Source organism: Sinocyclocheilus grahami, unplaced genomic scaffold (assembly GCF_001515645.1).
Source record: "Sinocyclocheilus grahami isolate Dianchi unplaced genomic scaffold, SAMN03320097.WGS_v1.1 scaffold216.1, whole genome shotgun sequence".
Lineage (NCBI taxonomy): Eukaryota > Metazoa > Chordata > Actinopteri > Cypriniformes > Cyprinidae > Sinocyclocheilus > Sinocyclocheilus grahami.
In genome coordinates this window covers 867025-877492 of record NW_015505395.1, presented here as the reverse complement: position 1 = coordinate 877492, position 10468 = coordinate 867025, and the positions used below count along the sequence as shown (strand labels likewise).

General features: G+C 34.5%; 1 protein-coding gene across 1 annotated transcript in view; it reads left to right on the top strand.

Moving 5' to 3' along the window:
• The window catches only part of LOC107596271 (piezo-type mechanosensitive ion channel component 2-like), a 120286-nt gene that overhangs the window by 35703 nt on the left and 74115 nt on the right, over window positions 1-10468 (top strand). Inside the window, exons 8-10 of the mRNA XM_016286967.1 lie at window positions 2430-2598; window positions 3950-4069; window positions 5529-5714. Coding sequence (XP_016142453.1) covers window positions 2430-2598; window positions 3950-4069; window positions 5529-5714 — 475 coding nt within the window. The remainder of the gene's footprint in view (window positions 1-2429; window positions 2599-3949; window positions 4070-5528; window positions 5715-10468) is intronic.

Below are 10468 nucleotides of genomic sequence, written 5' to 3'. Positions count from 1 at the left end.
ATATAATTATTATTTTTTTTTTTTTTTTTACGGATTAAATTTAAATTGTAAACTTAAATACAAGGAGCTCTAAAAGATTTTCTGAATTCTTTTGTACAGAGCCCCGCACATGGCATGCAGACAAAAAAATAGGCTAAATCGTGTGCACGATTTTCCATTTCGTTCCCTCGATTTATAAATTGTGCGCACGATTTACTATTTCGTTACCTCGATTTGCTAAGTCGAGCACACAATTTATAAATCGAAAGAACGAATTAGTAAAAAATTGTGTGCACAATTTAGCAAATCGAGGGAACGAAATAGTAATCGTGTGCACATTTTAGTACATCGAGGGAACAAATTAGTAAATCGTGTGCACAATTTATTTCTTTTTTCTTGCATGTCATGTGCGGGGCTCCGTACTTTTGCTTTAGAATCTAAATCTTCAAATAAAATGTTAAGGTTATCACTGCATCTGTCTGAAAAAAAAAACAATGACTGATTTATAGTTATTTTCAAATTATAAAATAACTTAATTATTGTTTATTTAATTCTAACAAGTAGTTGTTGTTTTTTAAACTAAGCAAAATTAAAAATAACTTGTTTATAATCACAGGAGAGAGAAACTAAATATATCGGCATCAGATATCGGCCAAAATAAGATGAAAAATATCGGATATCGGCAAAAATCCAATATCGTGCATCCCTACACACACACCCACACATATATATATATAAATGGGCTTTTGGACATATTTTTTCACTCCTTTGCAGTTTGTAAGATAAATTATACATTTTGTATACTTCTTTTTTGTCATTAAAACAAAACTTTTCACTGACTTTGTTACTTTTATGCATTAAGCGTGATATTTTGATTTTTGATATTTTTGAACTCAGCACCATCAAAATAACATTAGGTCTTTTTGATACAAATCATTGGAATGCTTTATGCAAATCTACTCTATATTAATTATTTATAATTCAGTGGACTCTGAATGCAAGTTTGTGCAACAGTGCCGGTAATACTCATAAAATAAGTCATATGTTTAATGTCATCATATGGATATTAATCTGCACCTGCCGTGTGCTGTAAATAATGAATGAGAATGAGAATACATTTACATTACATACGCTTTTACTTATCCAAAGCGACTTACAAATGAGGACAATAAAAGCAGTCAAAACTAATAAAAGATCAACAATATATAAGTGCAAATGATATTTAATTCTTTCTATTTCAAAATGTCATGTTTAATTAATTGTTCACTTGCTGTCGTAAACTGAAATTTCCTAGCAATTTCCGAGTGAAAAATTGTTTCTACACCATTTTTTAAAATGTGAAATAATCAGATCAATAGAAAACAAACTAATCATGTAAAATCTAGATGGTTTTATAAATATGAGGAACGTTAGCGGAGTAATTCACCCACAAATCAATCATTATTTACTGACTTTTCACAGAAGAAAGAAAGTCTGGAGTGTTCCTGATTTGTTACTCTTGAGTGATTTCAAATGAATTCAGTGTTGAAAGGTTTGCCTTTCATTGTGTTTGCGGTTGTGATCTCAAGGTTAATTAAGTCGACTGAAACTCAAGTTAGAAGAGCATTATGGTCAGATAAACTCATCAACTCAAACTAACACTTACTTACACTGCAAAAAGTGAAGCTCTTCCTCAGTATGTTGTCTTGTTTTCCAGTACAAATATCTACATTCTTAAATCAAGAGCGAGGTTAAACAAGATATTAAGACTTGTTTCCTGAAAGATTCATCAAAATTAAGTGAGTAAGAAAAGACACGGTGAAAGAAAAATAATCTTGTTTTTCCTTTAAATTGTTGATTTTTCTGATCCTATTGGCAGACATTTTTCTTGTTTTAAGCAAAACTCACTTATTTTTCCAGAAAACAAGACATACAACAACAAAGTCATTTTGCCTCCCAAATAAATGTATCTTGATTTTTTCTCAATTTTATTTAATGCATCTACATTTTTTTATTTAATGTTAAATGAATCTTGATTTAAGAACGTTTAGATAAAAATACTGATTTATTTATTTTGCAGTATATCAACCTGTTTACTTCTTTCCCTTGGATTCATAAATAGAAATTCAGTACCACAATCCCACTCTTTTGTGCTGGTCTTTCTCATTTTTTCTTTGTGAAAGCAGTTTTGGCGTGAACAGTAGAAATAGCCGCTGTTGTGGTGTTAACGGGGATCTGGTTGGAAAAAACTGTGGCCTAATTGTAGTTGATGAAAGAGTCGTCGCCTTGATCTGCATGACTGTTGAGTGACAGTGTTGACAGCCAGTGCTTTCCACATCACTTCCTCTTCTTCCCGTCACATGGGCTGTGGTCATGTGATCATTTCTGTCCCAGTCACAGCAACCGTAGGGAACAGGATAAAAATGATATCATTAAAGCAAAATGACCCGGTTTACTTTCTTTCTCCACAGTTTGTTTGGCATCTCCTCCATCGTTCGAACCGACTGCTCCTCAACCTGGAAGCTTGCCGTCAACAGTGGCCTGAACTGGCACCATTTTGTCAATCCCATCATGCTCTTGGTCCTGTACTACACACTGGCCACCTTGATCCGTCTGTGGCTGCAAGATCCCATGATCATGGTGAGCCTAATGCCACTTGAAGTGGAAAAAGTATATTTTATGGTGTATTTTAAGTATTATTTGAATGTACACGCTGCCAAAAAAATATTATTTTAATGAGATTTTCCAGTTGAAAATATCCTAATATCCACTAAGCAATATATTTTAAATTAATTCCAATGGCAAAAAGATTTTTCTTGTTTTTAAGCATAAACTTCACTAAATTTGATGAATGGATACAAAAAATTAAAGTGGAGAAAAAATGGTTTAAAAATAAATTTACTTTGAAAACAAGTTATTTTTCTGTATTTTACACAAAAACACAGTTTTTTTATCATTGATGTCAAGCTTGTCTCAATTTAATGCATTTTTCATGCATTTTAACACAAAGAAATTAATTTAGGGATTTTTACAAAAGGCAAACAAAATATTGAGGACAGAGGGACAAACATATATAATGATTTATTGACCAATTAACATTTAGTCTAAAAAAAGCATTTTTAGTTAAAGCAAGATCAATTTTGATTAAAATAAAGAAAAATGCAATATTTCTTAATAAATAAATGTTAATATTCCTTAATTAATATTAGTCAACTGTGTCTATAATATGCTTTACTTAAACTATTATTAAACTAAAACTAAAATGATTTTTGTTACTTTAGATAAAAATAAATGTTAACTTTATATAAAATGTAAATAAAATAAAATATGAAAAATGTTTTTTACAGTTTGTTAAATAAACCGTTTTTAAAATAAAAATGTATAAACTATGTAGACTTTTAAAAAACTAAAAAGGAATAAAAAGGACAATAACTCACAAGAAAACCCCATAAAACTTACACTTAAATTAAAGTGAAAACTAAATATTAATATTAACAAAGAAATCATGGATATATAATAGTATATGAATGATACTTAAATAACACTGATATGAAGATGTATATGATAGGCACATAGCAATGTACAATGTTGGTCTGATCTCTGTCACCTTTCCCCATCTGTCCACATGCTGTCATGCGCTTCACAGCTTTATAGAGCGGTCAATAACTCACATGTATGAGCTTATTGATTCACATGCCTCTAGGTTTGATCACAGCATGATTTCACGATTTTGTTGTTGGCGTTAATCTAAGTGATGAGAATAACCGGTGACGTGACTTCACAGAGAGATCGATGATGAATCATAAACGCTGTTACGCCTTCATCCGATGAAATGATTAGTTCATTGTTGTTGTTTTCATCTCATGACTCCATTAAGCGTGTTTATCATCTTCAGAGTTTTCATTCGTAAGCTGCTCCACGATACATGTTTTAATTTCATTCACGCTACTCACTGAATATGTTTGTGTGTTTATTGATTTTTCTCCGGCAGGAGAGTGAGGAAGAGGACATTAACGGGGAAAATGAGACCGCTGGAAACCGCTTCGTTCACACGTCGATCGGGAAGCGGCTGCTCTGGTGGAAAGCGCATCAGAAAACTGAGGAAAGAAATGTGGGGGAACAAAGAGCATTTTTAAAGCTTAAATGAAGAAAATGTCTCACAATGCTAAACTTTATCTTAATCCAGTAAAGTTTAGAGACCACAATATAAGTCCGAATTTGCATGTAATGAGGTCATAGACTAGTGGAACAAAAACATTCAAAATAAACTTTTAAGTGTTTATTTTATTGCACTTTATCTATTTGGGTCTGTAGATTTTAGTTTTAATACATATATTCAAGTGAAGTTTTTATCTCCGCTTCAGCAGCACTCATAATTTGAAGGGTTTTTTCTGAGGGGTTTGTTTATATATCATTTGCACTGATTTTATTCCTAAAACATGGTGAATTTTATTTCTGCCTGTTGACAGTATTTTCTGATTTATTTAGTGATAAAAAGAGAAATCCAAAACCCCTTTACACTCTAAAAATGCTGGGTTAAATACAACTCGGCGTTGGGTAAAATATGGACAAACCCAGCGATTGGGTTGTTTTCAACCAACAGTTGGGTTAAATGTTTAACCCAACCTTCTGGGCAGTAACCCAACCGCTGGGTCAAAACAACCCAATCGTTGGTTTTATCCATATTTTACCCAGCTTTGGGTTGTATTTAACCCAGCAGTTTGTAGAGTGTATACAAAAATGCTGGGTTAAAACAACCATTTCTGGGTTATTTGGCAACCCAGTGCTGGGTAAATATTGGACAGAACACATGCTGGGTTATTTTAACCCAGCTTGTTGGGTTTTATACAGTAACCCATTTGCTGGGTTGCTTTTTGACATTGTGCTGGGTCAGTCAACCTATTGAAGGTTTTTCATTTTAATAATAAAAATGCATTCTAATACCTGTTTTATATATAGGACAAAAACAGTTCATATAATTTTTTTTCCCCATTCAATATCAAGTCAGTTTTTTACAATCATAAAACTTTCAAAAACATTCAGTAAAGGGTTTAGGATGTGACAAGAGCAGCCAATAGGAATCTGCAAGAAGAAAACTGCTATCAGTTGGCTGTTCCAGTTCATTAAATGACTTAAGGTGCGTTCACGCCATATCGTAATTACCGTGATTACGAGATACCAACTTTTTTTTTAAAATGTCATGTCCTCGTAGAAGTCGTAATTACAACTTATGAACTAGGAGTTTTCTGAGAGCTACAGCTTGTACCACCTGAGCACCTCAGATTCATTAGGCGCTGTGTTTAGACATTGATAGTGCGATATTTCAGAGTCTAAGGGTGTGAACAGCTCCAAGTTGAACGTCACGTGTTGTCATCTCGAAATTACATTAATTACGACATGGCGTGAATGCAGCATATATCTTATCTTATATTCATGTTTGAAAAGTTACATCAAAAACAGCTTTATCTCGTGCCATCTTTTCAACACTTCAAACGCAAAGCGCGACCACAGCGGCAACAATGACGCACTAGATCAATAGCACCCCTGTTGTCTTCTTCTTTGATCTCTAGCTGGCGCTTGGTTTGGATCGTTTCCTCAAACCATACGCTGCTGTGGGTGCTAATGGTTGCCGGATTTCATGTACAAGACGTTTCCATCCATGGGGTTTCATGGCCATGGACCTGGCCTCATCGAGGTTGAGACATTGTTTTCTCAAATCCTCGTCAACCTGTTTCATCCATATTTTCTTTGGCGCTGTTCGTTGGACTTTCCACTGGACAGGTCGATTTTGGAGTTTGTATGGTAACCTGCTTGTGTGGTAAAATGCTAGGCCTGGGTGATAAAACAGTATCGATATTTATCGACGGTACACCTTCTTCGATAACGATAGAAAAAATGTTCGATATAGCGCATGATATAGGCACGTGCTATGAGTGACGCAGACCGCACACACAAACACGAACACATGCTGAAATGAGTGCTGTGCCTGCCTGTGATGAGGAGATTGTGAATAAAGAATGAATATTAGTCTAATTTTAAAATAAACATTTGCATTTAAATGTTAGGAGTGCGTCAGGGAGCGTCATCAGTGGCGCGCGAGATGCGGTGATAATGATGTAAGTGACGTTGTTGCATTTGAATGTTTTGTTAGTCTAGCCCAGTGGTTCCCAACCCTGGTCCTGGAGGCACCCCATCACTGCACATTTTGCATGTCTCCTTTCTCTGACGCACCAATTTCAGGTCTTGGAGTCTCTACTAATCAGCTGATGACCTGAATCAGGTGTGTTTGATTAAGGAGACATGCAAAACGTGCAGTGTTGGGGTGCCTCCAGGACCAGGGTTGGGAACCACTGGTCTAGTCCACGAGACGCGCAGTTGCTGCGTTATTCATTCAAAATATTAGAGAAATATAGAAGCTAAATGCGGAGAAGATCTTGATTAGGTTAAAACCGAAACCAAGCCATTCACACAGAACGCATATTATATATATACACAAATATGACTGCTGCACTCGCGTCTCACACAAGAGATGTAGCCATGTAAAGTCAAAACAGTTTAAACTTTTAGAAAACGCGTCACAAATTTGTGGAGGTTTATTCCTTTTCACTGTGTCTCATATGTTTTTAAATGCAATCTGTGTGAATGGCGATTCGGCTCTTTGTATTAAGCAATGCATAAATACATGGTGCTGTTTTGTTCATAATTGTTTATGTAATTTACGAAATTATATTTGATTTTTCTGAGTTAATTTAGACGTAATGCACGTTTTTTTAAATAGAGTTACTTCCTTGCGTTGACAATTTAAATGCGCTGCATTATTTTGCTCATTGCGCCCTCCTATGGCCTCGGGAGACAAGACAAAAATTTCCTTTAGACCTATTTATAGACCACTTGTTTTGTTTACTGTGTGGAGACGTGCTGATATCGCGTTTGGTCTCTTTCTGTATCGCGTATCTTGTCGGTGTCTGCGCTTGCTTGGCCATTTGTTGCGGAGAAAATAAGGAAAGTGTGTCCAGCTGAATTAATTTAGTATTTTGTTAGACTGGTATAAAAAAGCTTAGTTTACCGCGACCGTCGCGTGAAGGCCTCCTCATGGTAAGACCGAAGAGTGTAAAGACCATCGACTCTACCGTGTGACTCCACCAAAGGATAAGTAATCACTTTTTATTGCTTCTGTTTCAGTTTTTATAACCATTTCTTACTATGTGTAAGTAAGTTGTTTTTTAGCATGTGTGTTTGGCAATGTTATTTTTTAGGATTACTGATAAACTACTGTCATTTGATTTGTATTATTTGTATTTGTTATTTATTTTAATTTTAGTTACATTATGTCTGAATTTATTATGTCTGTATAGGTCTTTTCTTAAGTTTTAGTTTTATTTAATTTGAGTTATTTTAATATTTCAACAAACTAAATGGAAATGAAATAATATATATATTGAATTTATAAATGTGTATGTACATACAGTATACGTGTATGTGTGTGTGGTTGTACATACACACATATGTAGTTGATTTTTTGGTGTTTGGCTTAGTGTTATGTTAGAATCATTATTATACTCATACCTTTTGTTCTTTAATATTTTGAATTGTTTTTAGCTTTATTTTTTGTTTTTCATTTTATGTTAAGTTTTGAAATTTTGTTGTATGAATTTGTCATTTTTATTTAATGTCTTTATTTTAAAAATGTGTACAAGTAGTATTTATAAAGTTTTGGTTCTGTTTTTAGTTGTTTTAATACTACAATTGATTGCTTCTGTTGTCCTCATTTGTAAGTCAAAACGTGCAGTGTTGGGGTGCCTCCAGGACCAGGGTTGGGAACCACTGGTCTAGTCCACGAGACGCGCAGTTGCTGCGTTATTCATTCAAAATATTAGAGAAATATAGAAGCTAAATGCGGAGAAGATCTTGATTAGGTTAAAACCGAAACCAAGCCATTCACACAGAACGCATATTATATATATACACAAATATGACTGCTGCACTCGCGTCTCACACAAGAGATGTAGCCATGTAAAGTCAAAACAGTTTAAACTTTTAGAAAACGCGTCACAAATTTGTGGAGGTTTATTCCTTTTCACTGCGTCTCATATGTTTTTAATTTAATAAAACCTATTTAATCTGCATATAAAACATAAAAAATTTGATATTTGTTTAATTTTTATTTTGTGTTTGATTGTTAAAACAAAAAATATTTGTTGTTTTTAGTCACAATAAATTGGGTTAATTGAAAAATACAGTGGTTAAATAAAAAAAAAATTCTAATGCTCTTTGTTTTAAAAAAGGTTATAAAAATGTTCAATAATTATCGATACTGAACGATATGAAACATTATATCATTGTTGATTGTTAAAACAAAAAATATTTGTTGTTTTTAGTCACAATAAATTGGGTTAATTGAAAAATACAGTGGTTAAATAAATAAAAAATTCTAATGCTCTTTGTTTTAAAAAAGGTTATAAAAATTTTCAATAATTATCGATACTGAACGATATGAAACATTATATCATTGATACATTTTTTAGCTATATCGCCCAGCCCTATAAAATGCTTTGGTGACCAAACCATTGCAATCGCCATTTCTGAATCTGCTCCTCGATCGTTGGCTGATATTCGCATCGACAGCAAATATCCGCATTTCGAAGATGGTCACGAAGGGAAACTCTAATAATCTGGAGTAGGCGCCGCATTTGAAAGACCTCAAGTTTCGCCAGGTCTAATTTAAGTAACGTCCAAGTTTCTTGTCCATAGAGGAGAACTGGCAGGATTAAGGTCTGAAAGAGGTGGATCTTGGTTTTGGTGGAGATGTTGGAGCACTTCCACAGGCACCACTTGTGGGAAGCAAAGACTGCGGCTGCTTGACCAATTAGAGTGTGGACTTCTGCTGTAGTCGCTACTTTCCTCTCTTGTACCATTGTTCCCAGGTATTTAAATTGTTGAACTTGCTCGATTTGGTCACCGTCGAGATGAACGATGGCCAATGATCCATCTGTTGCCCCTGTTGTAGTCAGTGGGACGCACAGAAACTTTGTTACATATAACGGTCGCGTCGTGTTTGAGCCCAGGTATTGCATTTGTTTGGTGGGAGGTTAAACTTCGATGGTGGTGCCGGCGCATCTTTCGCTTTGAGTGTAGATCTGCTGCGTTTGTAGAAGGCTAGCGTTCCAAGCAGACATTAGCTGAGACGTACATTTAAATAAAAAAGGAAAAATGTGAGATTACAGACGTTTTCCTATTTATACAGTAATAATTTGATAGATGGATGGATGGATGGATTAGATATTAATTTTCACCATGGTTTCAACGTCGTGTTTGAGCCCAGGTATTGCATTTGTTTGGTGGGAGGTTAAACTTCGATGGTGGTGCCGGCGCATCTTTCGCTTTGAGTGTAGATCTGCTGCGTTTGTAGAAGGCTAGCGTTCCAAGCAGACATTAGCTGAGACGTACATTTAAATAAAAAAGGAAAAATGTGAGATTACAGACATTTTCCTATTTATACAGTAATAATTTGATAGATAGATGGATGGATGGATGGATTAGATATTAATTTTCACCATGGTTTCAGGAATAAAATGTTATATAAATCAACGTGAATGATATATGAACAAACCCATCAGTGAAAACATTCAGAATATTGATTAAAACTGTTGATAAAAAAAAGCTTGGTGTATGTAAGTGCTGCTGAAGTGTAGAAAGATATTTAAAGATATTTATTGTAATTAAAATCTACAAATGCAAATAGATAAAATGCAATAAAATAAACATTTATGAGTGTATATTGGATGTTTTTCTTCCACTAGTTTGAAACAACACATAATGAAAAGCCAAATATCACAAATTTGACTAGTGCAGGTTATACCTGTAGCGTCTTGCCTTAAGAATAGCATCAAGAGCGTCCATGTTGTCTTAAACTTTAGCGTCCATCCTCACCCGTCAGCATTAAAGGTTTTTTAGCTCATGTCGGTCTGAGTGCTGGTCTCTATCTGAATAGTGCCGCTGTACTTTGCTCTGCTCAGCGCTGATGTTAGAGAACAGCATAATGTTATCGACCCTCCTGTGCTCATCAATACATTCACCTTGCCTCGTCTGCTGTCTTTCTTTCTTTCTCTCTCTCTTTAGCTCATTTCCACTCAGGACGGGTACAGCACCCCAGAGGTTTGCGCTCATTGTGGTTTTGCCAAGTCTTAAGTAACACTGTGTCTGCAAGTTTTAACTGTGGACAAATATAGTGTGATTGATTTGAGCTTTTAGCAGCTTGTGTTTGTGTGTACACTGCTCTTGATGTGGCATGATTCAGTGGCTTTGGGGTGAAACTTGATCTCTTTGGGTGAATCTTCAAAACCGTAAAATGAAAAGAAGAAGAAAGCCTTCCCACCCCTCCAAATTTTCATAAATAGTTTTTTGTAAATCTCATTAAATGTAATTAAATGTAATTATATATATATATATATATATATATATATATATATATATATATATATATATATATATATATATATATATATATATA